The following is a 22,076-nucleotide window of genomic DNA, read 5'->3' on the forward strand; positions in this document are numbered from 1 at the left end:
CCCCTGCGCACCCGAGGGGCAATTCCAGATGAAAGCCCCTCGACTGGGACGGCCGCACGTGACCGCGCTCGGGCTGGCCTGGGCTCAGCCGTCACACCGCCCCAGCCCGTGGGCTGCCGGCCACCTGCCCCAGGCAGGAGTCGTGGCCCCGCCTCACCCACAGCCCAGCCCCTCCTGAATCTGAGAACCAAAGACAGAAACGCACCTCCAACTCTCTGCGCACGGTCCTTACTGGCCGGTCAGCTGCCCACTCAAGCCGGGAGCTGAGCGCAGGGCTGCTCCCATCCACTTGGGAAGAGACTACCCCCGCACCCTGGGCTCCGTGGACAACGCGGTAACCCAAGAAGACCTCGATTTGAAACCAAGCAAATACCCACGCCCGCAGACTCGCATTTAATAACCGGCACGTGCTCTGCAGGCGTTGAAGGGACAGCAGCCCCTCCCCACGTGGGCCTGAGCTGCGGGCTGGATAGGGACCCCAGACCAGGGGACCTGGGGACGGGGCCTCCTGGGGAAACGGTGTCTTTACAGGTGTAGTTAAGTGATGGGTTTGGAGAAGAGATCGGGCTGGACTAAGATGGACCCCGACTCCAGTGACTTGAGTCCCTGCAAGAGGCAGAGAGAGGAGAGGAGAGGGCGGTGAGGTCACCGGTCACAGCCTCGGCCTCGGCCACCAGCTGACTGCTCCCTCTGCTCCCAGGCCCCGACGCCAGATGCCCTTCACGTCGAGGAGCGCGAGCCGCCCTCCTGAGAGAGGGATCCCGGGCCGCCTCCGAGAACCGCCAGGGAAGCGCCTCTCAGGCTGTGGCCCCGTTCCCACCCCAGGAGAGCTGAATTCCAAGAAAGACCGTGTCAGTGGAAAAGACAGGCTCCTGGAAAAAGGGGCTCGGGGATTAGGTAAACCACCGGGCCGTCCAGGAGGCTGGAGGACAGCAGACAGACAGCAGGACCCTTCCTAGGGCGCGAAGCCCTTCCCTCCTTGCTGGCACCCACGGGGTTTGCAGAGAAAACCTCCAGTTTATAGTCTGTTCGGTCTTGTTGCCCTTGAAATTTTCAACAGCTTAAAAGAGGATTTGGCTCCTGGCCCAGAACTCACTGGCTCCCCGTCCCCCAGGGAAGGTCTCCTTCTCCACATCCCCCTCCCTTTCGAGGCTCACCCGAGAGGAGGGTCCTTCCCCAAGGAGCCCAGGGCAGACCCTCCCCCAAGAGGGTCCTTCCCCGACAGGCCCTAAGGTGCCCCCCGTCCCACCCTCCGGAGCACCCCCATCCCACCCTGCAGACTCCTCCGTCTGGAGCATCGGCCAGCTCCAGGCACACAGGGGAGCCCAGCGGGCGACAGGGTCCACCAGGTGAGCCCTGCACGTCAGAGTCCAGGCCCGGGGACCGTGCTGGGCGGGCAGAGGCCCCAGTCGCGCAGGCGGGGCCAGCTCTGGCAGCCACCGACCCCGCCCGCGGCTTGTGCAGGCTCTGCCTGCCAGGCGCCAGGCCTTCCCAGACCCCTCCACCCTGGGGATTCCGGCGCGCTCGGGGCTCGCACAGGACGACGGGCACCCACCAGCACGGGGACCTGGCTTGCGACGGTCCCGGTGCCTGCGGTCGGACGCTAGAGAGATGCCGGGCGGCTGGGACTGTCGCGCCCGCCCCCCGTCACGCCCTCGGGCCGGGCCGTGGGTCCTGGGCAACCACAGGCGCGGGCGCCGACACCTCTGCACGGCAGTTCCGCTGGGGGACCTTCGGTAAGTTACTCAACCTCTCTGGCGCCGGGCGACCCAGCGCGAGGAGGGCAGAGCCCACAGGTGGTGAGCTGGCACGGGGCCCTGCAGGCGGCCCCACCTGGCCTCCCACCCAGGTTTGTCCCCGAAGACGAGCAGCCGCTCCCCACCGCCTGCCAGACGCACTCGCTCCCCTGGCAGGCTTGCCTGTTTCCGAAACACAAAGCTTGTTCCTAAGCCCAGGGCGAACACAAGACGTCTTCCTGCATGTGGGGCCTGCAGGACCGTTCCTGGCGGGGATCTGAAGAAGGATCCCCGACCTCCCCCGACAGCAGGCCCCCGGAGGGCGGGACAAAGCCTGGGAAGCCCCCGCGGCTCTCCGGTCCCAGGGTGCAGACCCTCCCCAGGAGAAGCGGCAGGACACATGGCACGGAGCTCCCGGGAATGTCACCGCAGACGCCAGCAGGCAGCTCCCCGGGCAGCCCGCGGGCATGAGCTCCACCTGGGAACAGGTGGGCAAAGGCGGGGGCTTGGCCGGGTCAGCGAGGCGGGAAAGCAGCGACCGGGGAGCCAGCCTGAGCCGCCGGGGCACCCGGAGGGGCGGGCCACGCGGACCTCGCCCAGGACACACCCCGCCTGGGGAGGCACCACCCAGCGCCAGCCTCCCCGCGGGTCTCTGGGCCCAGGACGGGGAGCGCGTGAGCCCAGGCAGCCCGGCCCTGCGCGGCGCGGAGCCCTTGTCTCCAAGGCGTGCAGCCAGCACCGAAGTCTCAAGGTGGGACGCAGGACAGCGTGTGACCCCATGCCCCCACGGGGGGGACCTCGGTCATGGCCGCCACCACGGCTGACAGGTTAGACCCCGGCGGGAGCTGACGACGGGCCACCACTCTGCCAGGGCGCCGGCGGGGATGGTTCACTACGGTCCCACGGTGCGGGCGCCTCACGCACGTCGCGGGGCACCCCGGGACCCAAGCATTGGCCCTGCCGTGCCCATTCTGCAGATGAGGACCGCGGGCCGGAGGTGGGCTCCAGGCCACCGGCTGGAGAGGAAGCGCCTGAGGCTGCTGTGCACCTCACTCCCCCCGGGAGGTTTGGAGGGATGGGGGGCACTGTGCCCCCGACCGCAGGGCGGCCCCGCCAGAGCCAGGCTCACACCAGGGCCGGCGCGGGGAGGGGGCCCCAGGGAGCGGGGGGCAGCTGCCGCCTGCCCAGCCGCACGCCCAGGCCAGCGGCGGCACCAGGGAGGCCCCCGGCAGGGTGCGGTCTGGCTGAGAGCGGGCACCACGCTACAGGTAGCGCTTGTCTGCCTGGGTCCTTGGTCTCCACCCCCTGCTCTCTCTCTCTGGATAAAGAGGCCTCCGTGGGGCCACACGCACCCCAGGAAAGCCCGGCGCCCCCAAAAGACGCTCTAGAGTTCAGCAAGTCCCAGTTTGGAAACAGTGCAAATCGCAAAGCCCAGCCTGTGCCAGCAGGCACTTGGCCGTCCACCAAAGTAGCAGAACCTTCCGGCTCCCCCCGTGGCTTGCAGAGCTTCAGGACAAACCGGCTTTTAATGAGGGGAAGTCACCTTCCCCGGGGAAGAGTGTGGCTGCTAGGAAATGATTTTCAACAGTGCTGGCTCCTCCTTCTAAGGAGATGCCTCTAGGAACCAAAACGGTTAAAATGGCTAGTGCCGCTGTTTGGAGTTAAATAATTTTTATTTCCAAACATAAAAATAAAGATTCTGTCTCACTTGCCACAAGACAAAGGGTGGCTGGAACCTGAGGACCACCCCCCCCCAACTTTATCTGTGAAGGAAGAAAAGCATGAACGGTGCTCGGGGCCCCGAGGGCACCCCACCTCCGGCTCCCTGGTCTTCAGCAGGAAGGACGGGCCGCATTTTCCGACGCAGACAGGTCCAGCCGGGAAGGCCAAGGCCATGGAACAGCTTCCCTCACAGCGTGAGGAGTTTGCGGTCAACAGAAGTCTCTGGGGCTTGGCAACCCCTCAGCCTCAGATTGGAAGCCACGACCATGAAGAAGGGCTCCTGGAATTCCGAACCTATTTCTGAGCTGCAATCAAAAGCCTGCCCACTTACTGAGCAAGACCTCCCCTGAAGGTCGGAAGGCTAAGCAAAGGAGAAAAACCTGAGCTATCCGATTTGAGAGCTGTCTCACTGGTGGCTCAGAGGGTAAAGCGTCTGCCTGCAATGTGGGAGACCTGGGTTCGATCCCTGGATGGGGAAGATACTCTGGAGAAGGAAATGGCAACCCACTCCAGTGCTCTTGCCTGGAAAATCCCATGGATGGAGAAGCCTGGTGGGCTGCAGTCCGTGGGGTTGCAAAGAGTCTGACAGGACTGAGCGACTTCACTTTCTTTTGAAAATGATGAACTGATCTCCCTCTCTAACGATAAACGTGGGTAACCGCGGCGGAAGCCGCAGTGGTCCTCAGCCACCCCTCTCCCGCACGAGCAACCCGGGGCTGCGAGGAGAGCACGTGGCTCATAAACAGAGCGGCTGGGACTCGAGCCCGCCCTGAGCTTCCCAGGGCGCCCTACAGCCCTGGAACCTCGACAGGCTTGTGCTCGTGGGAAAACAATTCTTCCGGCTCGGAAAATCAGGGAAGAAGAATTTGGCGTAGGATCCTTTTAAGATAGATGAAGCTTTCCCCTGAATCTTTGCAATAAAAGACCCACTAGCAGCACACAAAAGGGACCAGAAATCAGACAGATCCAGATCAGGCCCTGCACAGACAAGCCACGGCACGGCACGTGAGTTCAAATCCCAGTCTGCTCACAGGTCCTCCTCTGCATTCAGACGTCCAGTGAGAGGAGCGAGGGCAGTGGCAGCCACCTAGACTCCCGGGCGCTGGGCAGGCCCCCAAGCCAAGTGCTTCACAGGGGAGCCCCCGAGAGCCCCCCGCGAAGGCAAGGCTGCCAGCACCCACGTGTTACACTTGAGTCCTGAAGCTCCCCAGTGGCATCTGCTCCAGATCCTCGCACGAGCAGGAAGTCTACTCCAGCGAAAACTCAATCCCAGTCTGTGCGGCCCGCAAGCCTTGGGCACCAGTTCCCCCGGGGAGCCCTGAAGCCGCTCAGGCCTGGGTGAGGACAGCCCAGCCGTCCTGCAGTTCATCCCGGGTCTCCGGGCAAGTGTGGTCGGAGCAGAGTCACGCTCAGAGGGTGTGTCCTCATTATGCCCCACATCTGGCAGCGCCAGCTGGGCCCAGGAGCCCAGCCTGCCCTGCGGTTCACAGGCTGCGGGCGCCCTGGGCAGCTGTTCTGCAGAAAAGCGGCCAAGTTCAGCCGGACGCGCAGACCTACCTTCACACGCTGGTCCCCCCCACACCCCGCTTTCACGGAGGCGGCTCTTCTGATTTCCCTTGCTAACCCACATCCGACCAACCGTGCTCCGTCCACCTTCCCACCCACCCCGATGCCAGGCCGCGATCAAGGCTGACGTGTGCCAAGCGCTTGCTGGGAGCGGGGAGAGGTGCTTTGCCGCATTCAACCCCACCGTAAGTTTTGCCACGGTCTATGAAGAAGCTGCATTCACGATCCCACTTTACAGATGGAGACCCTGAGGCTCAAGCGTCATAGCAAGCTGCCCAAGGCCGGAAGTCCCGCCCCTCGGGCCTGCACCGAGACCAGTCCCCATGTACCTCTCACAGCTACGCACGCGGCCCCAGTAGGAGCCTGCCGAGAGACGAGACCAGAGCTGCCTCCTCGCCACGCGCTCAAAGCCCAAGGGCTCATCCGACCGCCAGCCCGTCTCCCCAGGCAGACATCAGTCCTGCCCTTAGTAGAAGCGGGACGGTCAGCACACATCCCCCCCGCAGCGGAGCACGGGATACAGGCCACAGGGCGTCGGCTCGGCGGCCCCAGGCCCTGGGGGCAGGACAGGCCCGCCGACGGGGACCACACACCGGCGTGTCCCGGGGGCGTGGGATGGCCCTGCCCCCCACTGACCTCAAACACCTCCTCGTCCAGAATCCGGGTGCCGAACACGATGATGCCGTTGACGTCTATCACAGGGTGGTCGCTGCGGTCCAGGAACTTGGTCGCCTTCTTTTTACAGTCCAGGATCAAGGTGACATTCTTCTTGTGGACGCTGAGAGCGATTCTGTGCCACCTGCCAAGAAACAGACAGCCCGAGCAGGTGACGGGGGGCGGGCGTCACCACGACGCGTGTCTCTGCCCGAAGTCCCCAGAGACGCGGGAGGAACCCCGTTCTCTGCAGAGTCGCTCGGAGCCGAGCCGCCGCGGTCAGACGGGCGCAGGTACCAGTCCACACCGCGCGCCACGCGAGACGCCCCGCATTCAAGTCCGGTCTGTCGTCTCTGGGACGAGGTCAGCTGTCCGGCCCGGAGCGCAGCCCTGAAACCTGGTTCTGGTCAAGGGCAGGGAGGCGCTGCAGCACTTCCCCGCGTAGCATCCCAACCCCCAGATGCAAACGCCGGCTGTGGGGGAACTGAGTCTGCCGGGAGACGGGGGCGCCGATGGACCCACTCGAGACTCGCGGTGAGAAACGCAGGACTCGCGTCCTGAGCTCCTGAAGGACCGCGGCATGTGGCCTCAGACGTGGAGGCCACGAGATGAGTGATCTCAGACTATCAGGGTTTAGGGAGGTTACCCAACAGAGAGTTCTGGAAAACCCCGGCTTCTCCTTTTTCACTCACTCGCTCTCACATCCGTATCTGTATCCCTGTGTGCGCGCTAAGTCGCGTCAGTCGGGTCCAACTCTTTGCAACCCTACGGACTGTAACCTGCCAGACCCCTCTGTCCACGGGATTCTCCAGGCAAGAGCCCTGGAGTGGGGTGCTCTGCCCTCCTTGCGTCTGCATCCTTAGGGAGGCCTCGAATCCTTTCTGGAAGGGGTTGGATACCCCGACACGGTCTCCCGTGTCCCTGCAGGCACTCACAGACCAGCATTTGGTATCATTTAGTGCACTTTACAAGGGGGCCAGGGAGGCCCGGGGAGAGGAAAGGTCTCCAGAGCCACAAAGGATGAGCCCAGACGGAGAGCAGCCCCCGGACTCCAAGCCCAGTGCTCTCTCTGACCTGTGGGCATGCTGACACCATCCTGCTCTAAATCACATCCCATTGCTAGGTCCCTAGTTCCCGGGGCTTTACACGACCCGCCCGACCCTCCGGCAGGGGAGGGGGGGTTGCCAAGCGGTGCCACTTACTTGCCATCCGACAGGTTGATGCCTCGGAACAGGGGGTAGTCCTCTGGCCCCGGCTTCCCCGTGTGGTCCTCGTAGAGGAAGACTGGAGAGCGGCCCAGCTCCAGGCCGATCTGCTGCACGCCTTGCTCGTTGTAGATGGAGACCAGGAAGGCCTGGCTGCCTTTCTTGGCTTTCACAGTGGTGAGGATGGAGAAGTCCTCGGGAAACGCAGATGCTGGAACAGAGGACAGAGCTTAGGAGGCAGCTGGGAGGCCCCCAACCCTGCCCAGCCACAGCTCTCTGCAAACACGCCAACGCAGGGACCCGGAAGCCTTTGCTGTGGGTGGCGGCGCTCAGACACTGGCGTCACATCTGCCCCTGGATCGAACGGCTCCTGCAGCCCTTCCTGCACACCACACGGCCAAACCTACCCCTTTTGAGGCTCAGTCCAAAAGGAAACCTGACTGCTCCTTCCAACTGTGCGCCTTCAGCGCTACCTTTTCACTTCCCAAACCTCAATACATCTCTAAGTCCTTAGAACTTTCTAGAACGTGAGCTTCCTCTGGGCAGGCGCTGTTTCAGACGCACCTTTGACCCTCTGCAGCGCCCAGCGCTGCACCCAGCAGAGCGCGTCTCATTCCACACCCTTTGGAGGGCGGGAGGAGAGAGAAGAGGGGAAGGAAGGCAGGAGGCTGGGGATCACCACTCGAATGGCAGACACTTCCTGGTTGATAGTGAATCAGAGAAAAGGTAAAATAAATCAGAAGACGAAACCCCAGGCCTGGCATGTTGATGGGGGGAGACTTCCTCACAGCACAGGCCAGCCAGACCCCCGCTGGCTCCAGAGTCCTGCACACACACAAGCCCTTCACGCCCTGCGTCGCGGATGGCACAGGAAACCTTGGCCCCTCCCCTCCGTCCTGGCGGTGGGGTCAGCGATGCTCACTCTGCCCACTCTGCAGCTCCCCTGAGAGCGACGGCCTGGGGCTGGGCCAATCGGTGCACAGTCGGGGAGGCTCAGCGCACGTCAGCGTGCGTCTCAGAACCAGGGGACGGAGCGGCCCCGAGGAGCGTCAGCGGGGACTCCGGCCCGGGAAGGACGAGGCCCTGAGGCTGACAGCGCCTCCCGCCCGGCACGCTGCAGAGGGCTGGAGCCCGGCCCCGCTTCCGGCCAAGGCCGGAGCCCCTCATCAACCCTCCCCTTCTCTAGAACTATCACGAGGTCAACCAGATGGCCCGGGTGCCTGAGCTGGGATCAGTGAGGAGGGCCTTCCTGGTGGCTTAGATGGAAAGAATCTGCCTGCAACTCAGGAGACCCAGGTTCAATCCCTGGGTCGGGAAGATCCCCTGGAGAAGGGCATAACAACCCACTCCAGTATCCTTGCCTGGAGAATCCTGTGGACAGAGGAGCCTGGCGGGCTACAGTCCACGCTGTTGCAAACAGTCAGAAAGGACTGAGCGAGTGACGCGTTCCCGTCCAGTGGGGAAGCTGTCCGTGGGCGCCCTCTGCTGATGGAACCGCCCCACAGCCGGGCAGCAGGGCTCTGCCTCCGGCCCCTGTGGGGGAGCCCGGCCAAAGCCCTGCTGGGGGGAGGAGGCTGCCAAAGAGATCCCCGCCCCCGCGGCCCCCGGAGGACCCAGGGTGGATGGGTCTCTCTAGGGGGAGGATAAGAGGGGTCATGGCAGCTTGGCCGGCACAGAAACCACACCCCAAAGGCCAACAGAACTCTGTGAGCTCTCAAGGCCGTGATGGAGGGCAGGTGGAAGCGGCCATGCCGTGGGCCCCAAAGCTCAGGCTACGGTGCAGATGCAGGAGGCGTGCGGCTCGCAGCCCAGGATCAGGCCCCATTGCTGAGAAGCTGCAAGTTGGGATCTATTTGCTGTGTTCATCGCCATGGCTCCACCCACCCCCGGGCGGGCAGAGAGAGGGTGGGCGTGGCCGGTGGTGTTAGGGAAAGGCTGCAAGAAGAGTCTGATCAAGGGGCAGGTATGCAGGGAACGTCTGGGCACCACCACACCCAGCCAGGGTCCCAGGTCCGGGGGGAGGGGGTGTGGTCAGCATGGTCACCTGGGGGAAGGCTGGCTTCATTAAGGAGCGGACTCAGGCTGCCCTTCTCTGCACAAGCAGCCGTTTGAAGAGAGGTCTGTGGAGGCCACTGCGGTCACTGGTGTCCCCCCACACTGTCCTCCGAATGTGAGACGTGCTGGGGGGCCAGAGACCCCGGCCTGCATGAACCGCCATGGGGGGGCGCTGCACGCAGGCCTCGGGGCGAGACCCCAGCCAGGACCTCGGCGGGCCCTGTGGTCACCGGGGTAGCATCTGACCCCAAGCGTCTCAGAGGTCCCTGCTCACATCCAGGACAGACAACAGTCACCCTCTGAGTCCGTGACCCCGCTCTCATCTCAAAGGTCGGCCTGCCTCCTGTGCCCACCCCGTGGCGATCCCACCACTGACGTCAGCCTCCTGCCTCAGGTAGAGAGAGGACTGGAAGTGGGAGGACCCCCACCCCAACCAGGGCACGCAGCCCAGGACCACGGACGCCCCCACTCCCAGCTCACTAAGATGCTGTCTACCGATGCTGCAATCGCTTCCGTAACACGTGTTCTCAGCTCAGATACCCTGAAAGGATGAATTATGTCTAACAGTCATCCCTCTCCCGGCAAAATAACAATGGATGTATCGTCACTTCAGAGACGGTCCACTCTCATCTCCGCGTGAGCGGGACGCTGCCGTGCTTCGTGATCTACACCGTCAGGGAGAAGCTCGCCTTCTGCCCAGGGCTTCGTATTTTATCCTCAGAGAAAAGTCAACACTGAGCGGTAGGCTTGGGGAGAGGCCCCCAACTCCCTTAGATCATCTCCTGTTCACGCGGGCCAAAGCCCAAAGGCACTGGAATAGTTTGGGTAGACCATGGGCGCTCAATAAATGCACGTGCCATTAAACTGAACCCCACGAGGCCAACAGTGGCTGGGCCAACAGTTTCAGGTTCTGGTGGACAAGGCTGATTCTGGAGCCCCAGCCCGTGGTGGAGGATGGTGGCTGTGGGGGAGGGGGCGTCATTATACCCGGTCCCCACCCCCCCGCTCAGATCCCGGGCAGCGATCTGAGAGCATCTCGGGGCCCCAAGGTGACCCGAGGGAGGCTGAAATGGGGAGCGGCCCCCAGGCCCAGCCATGAGCACACGGGAGGGGGCCAGGCGACCACAGGCAGGCTGTCTTGTCTGGACGCCTTCAGAGGGGGCAGCTGGACCCGGGCGAGGGCAGCCGGCCAGGGGCTCGGGGACGCAGGGGCGCCCCGCCAGCGGCCGGGCAGCCTCCCGGGACACACCTGCCGGCGCACTCCAGGAGGGCCCGTGACAGTTTCTGGCAGGGTCTCAGGCCGGCTCTACCGCCACGTGAGGTCCCCCACCCCCACTGCAGGCCACCAGGGCGACAAGGCCCAAGAATGCCCCGCCCGCCGCCCGGCAAGCTGGGCAGCCCTCTCCGGCTGGTTGGCGGCACCCGGTCCCTGCAGAGACCACCACCCTCGGGTCTGACTCAGTCCCTGTGGCTCCATCCAGACGGGATCAGGAGACCCAGCACCGCCTGGCCCGGTCACGCTCTTGGTCCTGCCGATTCAGAGCCCAGACCAGAGGCTGCAAGCAGGACTAGAGAATCCTTCTCAGATCAGGCAGGAATGCGAGCGCCCGCTTCGCCGGCAAGGGCAGAGACCACCACGCTGCTGCTCTTCACCTGCTGGGACGCGGGCCAGGCGTCTGAAGAAGCCGGCCTGTGGCCCCCGACGTCCCAGGGGACGGCCTGGACGCAGGAAGGGCCCCAGCCCTGGAGGACCCGTGAGCGGGCGAGGCTGGTGTGGGCGGCTCTGGGGGGTAAATGACATCGGGGCTGGGGACGGGACGGCCCCACAGAGGACCCGAGCCTCATCCAAGACAGGCTCCAAAGGAAGAGTGGACAGGCAGGCTGGGCGTGGTCATCACCCCCGGACTGCAGGAAAGACCCCGGGAAACGTCCGCCTAAGCCATCCTGAAGGAGCGGCCAGTTTCACCTGGGGTTAAGGAGGTGAGCGTTACACAGGGACCCATTCGACTCCATGAGGAATTACGGCTCGGAGGCCCGGTAACAGCCCTTTAAACTCTTTCAGCATCTAATGAAGATCCTAATTTGAGAGCCTCAGGAAACTGTGGGCTTAAAAGAAATTTCCGGTCTGGCTGTTCCGGAGTTCATACCAGATCTCCAGTAAGCGGCCTGTATCCTGAGACCCTCTGACGTCACTCGCCACCAGAGGGGGGGGTGGCATGGATAAAGGACGCCAACCCCGACGTCACTCACCACCAGATAACATGGGGGGGCATGGGTAAAGGACGCCAACCCCAGGGAGCTGGCTGTGACCCCGAACTGTGCGGCAGGGATCAGATTAAACTAGCTGCCAGCAAAGCGGCCCCAGACGGCCTCGGGGCAGGACACCTCGCAAGATGACCACAGCACTCACACGTCGCGCCGTGGCTGTCTGTCCCAAAGCGCAGGCACCAGGGTCCAGGGCCAGCAGCTCGCCCAAGGCTCCCTTGCCCCCAGCCCCGCAGCCCCCAGGAGGGGAATCCTAAACTGGGGACTCGGGGCAGGAGAGCAGACAGCTTCTGGGTGATTCTGAGAACACGCTGGCCCCGAAAGGATAAGAAAGGCTCTCTGGACACGCGGCAGAGTGACATCCGCGAGGTTCTTTGTGGCGAGTGACCTGTGGGGCCCCGGTGAGCCCTGTCGGCAGTGCTGGTCAGACACTCTGGAGGGGCGACGTCTGACACCCCAAGGTGGTCGGGGGGCTCCATAAGACTCAGTGAAGGGCCTTGGGGCCCCTGAAGTGGCTCACTGGCCCACATGCCGTTCCTGGAAAGAGCGGACCCAGCCTCTCTCGCAGAGACAAACTCCTAAGAGTCCCTGCGGATTTAAAGAGAGGCTGAGACGGGCAGGAAGCAGAGGGTCAAGAGTAAAAGGGCCAGAGGAAGCAAACGCAGCCCTGAAAGAGCACATGCTTCTGGAACGCTGTGGGCACGTGGCTGACAGACCCCCCTGCGGCCGCAGGACTGCCCGACCCGAGGACCAATGCGAGGCAGGCCCTCACCGGAAAGGTGACGCTCACGCTTCTGAGGACTACAGACCATCTCCAGGGGAAGCGCATTCGCCCAGGGTCCCCGGGCCTTCTCTGACATCAATCGGGAAGATGAGCTCCACTGAAGTGGGGGAGAGGCCCTCAGTTACGGGCCTGATCATTCAGTCCAGACGGGCCCCAAGGCCGGCGGGCGGTGGAGGGGGGCCCACCAGCAACCACGGCTCCCGCCCCGGGGTCATAATTAAAAGCAGCGATGTGACACTTGGCAGTTGATTCTCATTAAGCCCTGCCCTCTCTTGCTGCGAGCTCTGATGTTTGATGCAAGTGTCTCTTAATGTCCTCACCCCCAATTAAGCTTCAGCCTGGAAGTGTTTCGTTTCCCATGATCCCGGGGTTTCTGAACCCCCCCAGGAACCATGCATCTCTGTGTTGCCTTTGGAGTCCCAACAGCCCGCCCCCCTGCTGGAGAGACACCTGCTTGGAGAAGCAGTGCGAACAGAGGAGACCCCGCTCCCACTTTGGGTGCGGATGGTGACCGGTGCTAGACGTGTGCTTCCACTATCCTGACATCAAATCGGGCTCCTTCCGGGAAGACCAAACACGCTTCTCCCTCCGTTAGGCATTCCTCCCCGCCACCCCGCCACTCCGGCTCCGGCTCCGGGTTCTGCTGCCTGGCTGGGGGCGGGAAGCGGAGCCACACCCCCGCTAGGCACACACTCCGTCTCTTACCAGGATACAGCTGCTTGGTGGGCGCGCTGAGCTGGGCATCTTTCGTGACTCTGTAGGCGACATCCGGGCCTTTGGAAGATCGCCGCGCTGCACAGAAGCCTGTGGTCTTGGTTATTCCATCAGGCAGGTTGTGAAAATCTAGAACCTTCAGGAGATCTGCTGGCTGAGCTGCAAGGACAAAGGGGAGGGGACGAGTTAGCCACGGGCAGGAAGGGCGCACCCGAGGGTGCAGATGAGCTGGAAGACAACCCTCAGCCCCTCCTTCCGCCGGCTCCAGGACCGCCTCTGACCCTCCGAAGAGGCTGAGGGATCAGCTCCGAAACCAGGCGCTCTCGGCGGCAGGACACCCCACTTTGCGGAAATGCACAGGGCCAGCTCCCACCCCGGTCCCTGCAGGCGGCCACCCCCAGGTGGAACCCTCTCTTACTCGGCCCTCACGTTGCTCCTTTCTCCCCCCAGGTGCCGCACCAGCCCCGGGCTCCCAGGCCCCTCTTCTCAGCCTCACAGGAAACCCACCCCACACAGAAGCTGAAAGGCGGCGTTAGCTCCCAGTGCTGATGGAGGCGGCTTTACCCAGGGCGGTCTTACGAAATGGGAGTGATTGACGGCCCGTGACGTCCCTTATGTGACCGCTGAGCGTGGGCCCCGCCCCCGGGTGCCACTGAGGCAGTGGGCAGGCTGCTGGCACATCTCATCCCTCATCCTTATCCAGCTGAAGTGCAGTTTTCCCATAACCGCTTGCACAAATAGTCAGCCTCCATTTGCTCCCAGAAGACCCACGCCTACAGGGCGAGACAGTACCGAGCCCCTGCGCCTCTTCCGGAAAGTTCCCGACCTCCCTCCCCGGCTCGGCACTGAAGGGAGCGGCCCCTAGGACGGGGGAGACGCTCCCGGGAGCTCGACTTTCCCGCACAGATGAAAGGATGGCTCCGTGCACCTGCGCACTGCGCCCCACGTCACAAAGACCCCAGACCTCCAGGCGGTGAGGGCCACAGGCTTGGGATCCACGCGGCCCCTGCCCTGTGCAAGGCCCTGCATGGACAGCGCAGCTCGTGTTACTACCGACAAGAGGCCCTGGGAGTCCAGGCAGAGGAAGTGAACTCAAATTCAGAGTCAGCGCGACAGGTCACGGCGTGTGCGGCCGGGGCGCCGCCCTGGGCTTCTGGGGAGCCCGGTGGCCAGCAGCCACCTGTCCGCGTGCGTGTGGGCGGGGCTGCCACGCCCCCTCCTCCGGGACACCTGGGTCTCCCTGCCAATCAGAGCGCAGCACCACCCGTCCCGGCTGCTGGGCCCAGGGGTGGGCACGTGACAGGTCCAGGCTGAGGAAGCTCTATCCTGGGGCCTCTTCCTCTCGGCTCTGCGGGCTTCACACGGGTGATGAGCCTGCAGCCCTAGGTGGCCTTCCCCTGGGCATGGGACGAGGGCCTGCCTACGGATGTGGACAGATTTCTGCTGCACAGTTCGGGCTCCTGGATCAAGCTGTACCTGAAGAAGACTCGTCTACACAAACCAATAAGTTGTCACCATGTGTATGCCAGTTTGGGTTGGACGCTGACACTTGCTGCTAGAAGGCCACACTCACTTCTGGGTGCAGCAGCCAGACTGGCACAAGCGTGCCCCTGGGGTCTCTGGGCCTCCCCAGCTCACTGGCTTTCTGCCCCAGAGTCCTTACATGCCTGAGACTCGCTCAAGAGGCAAGTTTCCCCTTTTTAACAAGGGTGGAAGCTGTGGAGTTGAGAAAGGACCATCAAGGCTGGTTTCTCCTTCGCCGAGTTCTGAGCCATCCTGCAGCCAGCTGCTACGTGCGGAGCCCAGCGCAGCCATCGGGGATGGGGGGTGGGGGCTCCATGCAGCCTCGGTGCTGGTCTGCACAGGTCCCTAACAAGAGAACCGCCCTGATGGAGCCTACAAGGGGAGCCGGAGCCGGGCAGGGCATTCAGGGCAGGTGTGGTGGACGGTGCCAGAGGGAGGAGCAGACGGCGCCCTGCAGACCACCCCCCGTGAGGCACTGGGGGTTGGGGGAGGTGGCAGGCTAAGGAGGCTCCCCGGGGGCCCAGGTGGGCTCTCCGTCACTAACCACACCACCCCAACCCATCCACCATGCCCTGCAAGGCACCATGTTACCCCGATTTCACGGATCTGAGGGCGCCTGTCCCAGCAGTGGTTGTTTCTACAGCTTGGCTTTGGCACAGACTTCTGTGCCTTTAATCAGGGGACCAGAAACCGGGGAGATGAGATTCTCCACCCCTGCAGAGGGAGGGACACGGTGGGGACCCAAGACACCCTGGTCCAGGCAGGCTTCCGCCGTGAAGAGAGCGTGCCTACCCAGACATCTGCTCCCCATGGGGGGTCGGCCCCCACGGGGCTCCCTAGCACCTGTCCGCTCGACCCCAGATGCAGAGCCAGGCTGGCCAGGCATGGGTGCCCGGCCCAGCCCCGGCCAGCCTGGCCTCACCCGTGGGAAGAGACGGCCGCGCCAGCCGCTGGCTCACCTGCCCCGAGACACAGCCGAGCCCTGGCTCATCTCTGAGACTCGGCTCCAAGGTCGTCCGCGGCCAGGAGGCCTCGCAGACCCAGGCTGGTGCCGGGACTCACACCCTGAGAGCCGCGATGATGGTCTTCCCAGACGCACCGGCTCTCGAACCTGCCTCTTCCAAAGCCAGCGGGGAAAATGGTTTTCCAGAAGCCTTCCGGGCCATGTTTACGGACCTCTCTTGCAACATGCTGAAAAAGCCACCCCTCCAGCCTGTGCCAGAGCCAAGCAGGCATTTTTCTCACTGTCTCAAAGGTGTGGCAAGACCCAAGAGACACCAGTAGGACCACCCACCACACTTTTCTCCCAGCCGAAGCCCCTCTCTACCCAGCAGCCTCAGCATCTCTATCAGGGCAAGAGTTCCGCTGGGAGGCGGTGCCACCACTGGGGACAGATGGGCGTGGGCTCAAGTCCAGCATCACCCACTGGGGAGATGATCTCGAGGTCACTGCCTCTCTAGAGGCCAATGAGGAAAGTGACAGCGGCAAAGAGCCCAGCCCAATTCCCGGGACCCGGGCACTCCACACCGAGAGCCCTCCTCCCAGCTCCTGCCTCCGAGCAGAGAAGGTCCCATGAGTGGTTATCACCATGCGTCCGGTGGTTCAGGAAAGACAGAAGGGACTGGCTGCGCAGCCTGACCAGAGACCCCTCCGCGCCTGAGAACCAGGAGTGATGCCAACACGGCGGCTCCGAGGCTTCAGGGAAGCAGAGCCGGGCGGATTCCTCGTTACCCCGGCCGTGATCCGTCACTGGGGTACTTCTGATGTGCAGGAGCTCCGCGGGGCCTGGGGGCTAAAAACTACATTTCCCAGACCCCTCTGGGGAAGGGGCTCAGGATGCAAATTACTTTCTGCACTCAGAGGGGAGCTGGAATGTGAGAAACCTTCTTTCTGCAGAGCCTGGGCCTGCGTGCTGGGACCTGGGGACAGGTGGTGGGGACCACTGACATTTGCAGCAGTGACTTTGTGACGTCTGGGTTCCACTCACTCCGGTGGCATGACCGTGACTGGGGGTCTGGTGACCACCCCCCCACTCCAGCTCTGCTAGCGGCGGTGTAAGCCCCCGATTCCTGCATTCAGTCTCTCTCCTCTACCAAGGCCTGCCCCCTTCTGCTTGTGCACTGAGCCTGCGTGAGACACAGGCAGGCGTTCCATCCCTAGACCTGTCAAGGAGTGGAGGCGGGAGGGGTCAGCTTTAAGGCAGAAAAGAGGAACCCGAGAAAGAATTTGCGAACAGAGTTGAGTTCCACTTGCCCTAAACCAGAAAGCCCTGAAAAGCAGTGGCACAAAGGAGGAGCTCAAATACAGAAATGTATGCTATACACACATACATCAACTATATGTATGTGTGTATATATATATGCACAGGATGAATGGATGGACGGATGGTTGGATGGAGGATGAATGGGCGGTTCGATGGACAGATGGATGGATGGATGGGTTGGATGGATGGATGTGTAGATGAATAGATGGATGGATGGGTGGGAGGATGCATGGATGGACGGACAGATGGTTGGATGGACGGACAGATGGACGGGTGGATGAACAAGCAACATATATGTGAATGGTAGAAATCAGGAGGTAGATGCCCCAGAGACAGATTTAACAGCGGGCCCGCTAAGGAGGCAAACATTTCAGCTGCCCGTGGCAGTGTCTCCACCAGCCACACGAAGACGACCTCTCTGCCTCCCTCAAAAGGCACTTCCACAATCACCCCTAAAAGTCAGCTGCCTGCCAATGCAGGAGGTGTAAGACACCCAGGTTCGATCCCTGGGTCAGGAAGATCCCCTGGAGAAGGAAATGGCAGCCCACCCCAGTATTCTTGCCTGGAGAATCCCATGGACAGAGGAGCCTGGTGGGCTGCAGTCCACGGGGTCACAAGAGTTGGACATGACTGAAGTGACTTAGCATAGGACAGGACTGCGGCAGAGCAGGCCTCAGACCCATGCCCATCGAGTCGGTGATGCCATCCAGCCATCTCACCCTCTGTCGTCCCCGTCTCCTCCTGCCCCCAATCCCTTCCAGCATCAGGGTCTTTTCCAATGAGTCAGCTCTTCACATCAGGTGGCCAAAGTATTGGAGTTCCAGCTTCAGCATCAGTCCTTCCAATGGACACCCGGGGATGATCGCCTTTAGGATGGACTGGTTGGATCTCCTTGCAGTCCAAGGGACTCTCAAGAGTCTTCTCCAACACCACAGTTCAAAAGCATCAGTTCTTCGGTGCACAGCCTTCTTTATGGTCCAACTCTTACATCCCTAATTGTAAAGACATCTAATTCCTTGCATGAGACAGGTCTGCTTCCTGGGCCACGGGCCTCAGGCGAGCAGGGCCTAGCCTGGCAGGTCCCACTGGGGCCCTGGCACCCAGCCGACTCCCACAGGAACTGTGGCTGAAAGGAGTGCCTGCTCTGAGTCTGCGGGGCTCCCGGCAGGTCGCCGGGGAGACACATCTGCTCTTCCGACCATCACTGCTACCTCTCAGCTTACACTCCCAGCCGGCGAGGGGGTGGGCACACAGGGCCCCCTCGTCCCGGGCCGAGCGCCCCCCCAGCTCTCCCCGCCAGGCCCCAGCACCGAGCACACGGCCCCATCGGGGAGGTCAGTACAGCAGGCTGGAAAACAAGCAGGCCGCTTCAGAGGCTCCGACAGAAATTCTTCTTCAATGACCCAACTCTGGGAACAAAGCAGGGGGCAGGGGCGGGGCGCGGGCTGAGGGCCGGGGGCAGGGCTGGCAGGACGCTGGCGGCCTTCGCCTCCCAGACGGTCTCCAGCAGCCGCTCACCCGGGACATCACGGGGCAGAGGCCTGGGCCTGGCGCGGGGAACCTGGGCGAGGCCCGGACTCTGGGGCCCCCACACCTCCCTTCCCGCTCATCCCTGGGTCTGCAGCCTACAACCTCCGACGCCTCGGCCTGGCACCAGGCCCACCTTCGCCCCAGCCCGGCGGCAGCATCTCCGGGGGCGGGCGGTGCAGTGTACCTGCCCTGCTCGACCCCAGCCCACCTGGCCGCCTCTCAGGCTCCGCAGACGACGGGGGGACTGGACGCGAGCCCTGTGCTGGGGTCTCCAGCGGGAGTGAACCTGAGGGGCCGGCCCGGCGGGGGTGCCCTGCACCTGGCTCACCCCCGCCTGCCTCGCACCATCCCTCACCCCCGTCCATCTCTGTCGCTTCATGGGGACGAGGAATGGCCACCGATGAGCCCGGCTCGGCCCGTGGGGCTTGGCGGCGGCTGTGCTTGTCCCCTGCCTCTGGTCCGGTTTCCTATTTCTGAAGAAGGGGCTGAGGACCCACCAGCAGAGCATCCAAGGGATTTCCACCAAAGGGGACTGCGCCATCGCCTGCCACCCTCCGTGCAGACCCACCCCGGCCATCCCCCCGTCCCCAGGGGTGACACAGGGCGCCAGGATTCAGAGCGCCGTGGATGTGCCCCTGACGGCCCTGGGCAGTGTGGCTTCCACCCGGAGATGGTGACGGGGAAGGGACATTCCACAGCGAGGCCACGCTGGGCGGTGGTTGCAGCAGTCTGGGCGAGGCTGGAGGAGGCGTTGGCTCACCTGCACCCAGCCTGGGAGGGCCAGCTGGGCCCCAAGCGCCCCCAGAGCCCACACACCCTGGGCTCTCCACCCACGGCCTCCGCCCCCTCAGTCACCTAGATGGCTCGCCGAGGAGGCACCTGCCTTTGCAGATGAGGACTCGGGTCGGCCGCAAAATGCCCGCCTCCCCAGACACCACGAGGAGCAGACAGGGCAGGATGCTCCCCGAGACGCCTCCAGAGAAACCACTGCCAAGCTCACTCACCTTCCAGGCACTGACTAGCAAAGAGCCCACAGCAGAGACCAGGAGATCAAGGTCACTCCAAGGCCGAGAGGACCTGCTCATTCTAGAGGTTCAGGACCTTGGGGAGGAGTCTGGTAGACAGAAGATCCTCAACCTCTGAACCGAGGGGCTGGGGAGAATCCCAAAACCCCAGGCGGCTAACAGAAGGATGACAGATCAGAGGATGCGTCCCTTGTCTTACTTTCTACAACATTAAAATACTGGCCTGAGCATCAACGGAGAAAGATTCCAGAGATACAGTCCTCTCCTCTTCGCTATGTCTGTTCAAGGTACCACGTTGTAAATCCTCACTGAGGGATGGATATATGGGCACAGGGATGAAGTGGATGGAAGAACAGAGGGATGGATGATGGATGGATGGAAGGAAGGATGGATGGATGGATGGATGGATGGATGGGTGGGTGGGTGGACGGATGAATGGGTGGATGGGTGGATGGATGGATGGAAGGGTAGATAGATGGATGAATGGGTGGATAGATGGATGGGTGGATGGATGGATGATGGAAGGATGGATGGAAGGGTAGGTGGACAGGTGGATGGGTGGATGACAGATGGAAGAAGGGATAGAAGGACACATGACTGAGGGAAAGATGACAAAAAAGGATGAATGAAGCATGACTCTGAATGGCTGAATGGATACATGGATGAGTGAGTGAGTGAATGAAGGCAGGAAGGCCAGCACCCTAAAGAGTCAGCTGATGCACCCTAACCTCTGGAAGGTCTCAGACACTCATCCTTCACCTGCCCCCCCGCCCTGGCGGCCTCATGCTCCCTCTGGGCCAGGGCTGGAGTCCTGTGTGACGAGTGTGTCTTGGGCCCTGCAAGCTCCTCCTCAAGCGGAGGCAAACTGCACCCTGGCTCCGCGTCCTTGGGAAGGGCCTCCCTGGAGGTAACATGTGGAGTCTGCTCCGCGTCTCAGGTCCTCAGGGAGGCGGATGGACCTCACGGAGGACTTGCAGCCCGGCCCCCACCACCGAGGAGGGCCTGGCATAGTGTGCCAGACCTAGGACAGGAACGCAATCCCACCCCATGCCGTCTCCCAGCCCGACGGCTCTCCCCCTCGGCCGAAAAGTCAAGTGCTCTGAGAAGCTTCTGAGAGATGGTTGGGAGCCTTTATGGTGAAATGTCAGCTGGAACAGACACCACTCTGGCTATAAGCACAGCGTTACCAGGGAGTGGCCACAGTGGGGAGGCAGCTCCCCCGTGCACACGTTCAGAGATGGGACGCCGTGAAGGCCCGTCTTCCACTTCCCGTCGAGGCTGAGCTGGTGTGGAGCTTCCACGTGATCCCACACTAAGCCCAGGTGCTGGGGCGCCTCTACAGGCTTCGAAAGGACGTCTGTGCCACCACCCGGCCTGGGGGCGCCCACAGGACCGCCTGGCCGCCCCTCGGCCGCCCCTCGGCTTCTGGGAAGTATGCTGCCCACAAGGATTCACGTGACCTGCAGAGCCCTTGGGAAGGAGTCTTGCAGCAGAGGGGAAGATGGGGCTGCCAGGAGCTGACAGTGCACCCCCCGGGTCATCTGGGGTCACGCAAGGAACATTCCAGGCTCAGAGACGCTCACTCACCCAGCAAGGGCAGCACACTGTCACCCAGGCAGGATGGAGCTGGGCCTCAGAGAGCAGACTCATTCCCACCATCCTGACAGCTGCGGGGGCTGCAGAGCAGACTAAGGCTCCACTCTGAGAACTGGGAGGAAGCGTGCCCGCCGAGGGACAGGGACCCTAAGACGCACGGACGTGCCTGGCATCTCCTGGTGTTCGCCTGGCACCTCTTCCTCTCGTTGGTCATCTCCTTTCCACCTGCCTTTGTGAAAACGTGTGAATATCCACGTCCTTCTGGCCCATCCATCCTCAAAGAACGGCCACGGGCCATGGACATCAGCCCTGCCTCCGGCCGCCAGGGACGGCGCAGGGCAGAGCGGGCCGGGCCACGCGCCCAGTGGGAGCCGGTCCAGGAGCGGAGCCCGCAGGCCTGATGGGTGATTAATCTCAGTTTCCTCAGAGGTAATTTGTCTCCCTGTTCTGGAGGAAAGGGGTGGGGATGGCACCCAGTGCTAGATGCCACGTGCTGAGGTTGGCTGCGTTTGCTCGGGCGGGCTCCACACGGCCAGGGAGGGCTGTCTGCGGTCAGGCCAGCTGGGGTCACGCTGGCTGACGGCCCTCTGCACCCAGGACCTCGCCCAGGCCCGGCACCTGCGGAGCCGTGCTAAGGAGGGAGGCGGGCAGTGCACGGGCGGCTTACAGGCCCGTCCCGGCTGTGGAGCAGACTCGTGGACGGCGTCCTGAAGAGGAGCAGCAGGACCCATCCCTGAGGCCAGCCTGACCTGCCACACGGGCTTCCTTCACCCAGCGATGCTCTAGGAGGCCTGCTGTGCCTCTGGCCAGGGGAAGGCCCAGGCCTTCTCGAATCTCCATCCCATCACTGCAGAGGCCAGGCCGGGCCCTGGGGCACTGACCTCACATCTGTTGCGGGAAGAGCCTGGGGCTCCTGGACACACCACTGGAGTCCTCAGGACCCAGGGCCAGAGACTGACGCCCACGGTGGGAGCAGCGCTAGCACATCCCCAACCTGCAGCAGCTCCGACACCTGGGCCTCCCACCTCCCCTGGGAAGCTGTGAGCATCACCCAGAATCAGCAGCACTGCAAGCGCCGGACTTCCAAGCTCTCTCCCTCCCCCAGTTACCAGGCCAAGTCAAGGCGGTGCCCACCGAGATCCCTTCTCTTAATGAAGCCCGGGAGAACAAGAGGCCCACTGCTCACCAGGGCGGGCCTCTGCCTCCTGCGTGCCACCCCGGCTCCCCACCCCAGCCTGCGCCGACGGCAGGAGGTGCCCCTGTGGTCCTGCCACATCCCCACTGTGAGCTCCCTGAGAAGGGGCAGCGGTAGCCTTTATCACCAAACCGGTCCATCCTAAAGGAAATCAGACCTGAATATTCATTGGAAGGACTGATGCTGAAGCTGAAGCTTCAATACTTTGGCCACCTGACGTGAAGAACTGACTCATTAGAAAA

At 62.9% G+C, this 22,076-nt stretch overlaps 1 protein-coding gene across 3 annotated transcripts in view; it reads right to left on the minus strand.

Annotated features, from left to right (window-relative positions):
• The window catches only part of COL5A1 (collagen type V alpha 1 chain), a 148,130-nt gene that overhangs the window by 96,623 nt on the left and 29,431 nt on the right, over positions 1-22,076 (minus strand). For all 3 annotated transcript variants that reach the window (XR_010662277.1, XM_065928054.1, XM_065928053.1), the window contains exons 2-4: positions 12,693-12,860; positions 6,881-7,094; positions 5,661-5,823 (exon numbers count right to left, since the gene is read on the minus strand). Coding sequence is in view for 2 of the 3 variants with exons in the window: in XM_065928054.1 (XP_065784126.1) it covers positions 5,661-5,823; positions 6,881-7,094; positions 12,693-12,860 (545 nt within the window). In the remaining variant the exon portion in view is untranslated. The remainder of the gene's footprint in view (positions 1-5,660; positions 5,824-6,880; positions 7,095-12,692; positions 12,861-22,076) is intronic.

This window comes from Muntiacus reevesi, chromosome 3 (assembly GCF_963930625.1).
Source record: "Muntiacus reevesi chromosome 3, mMunRee1.1, whole genome shotgun sequence".
Lineage (NCBI taxonomy): Eukaryota > Metazoa > Chordata > Mammalia > Artiodactyla > Cervidae > Muntiacus > Muntiacus reevesi.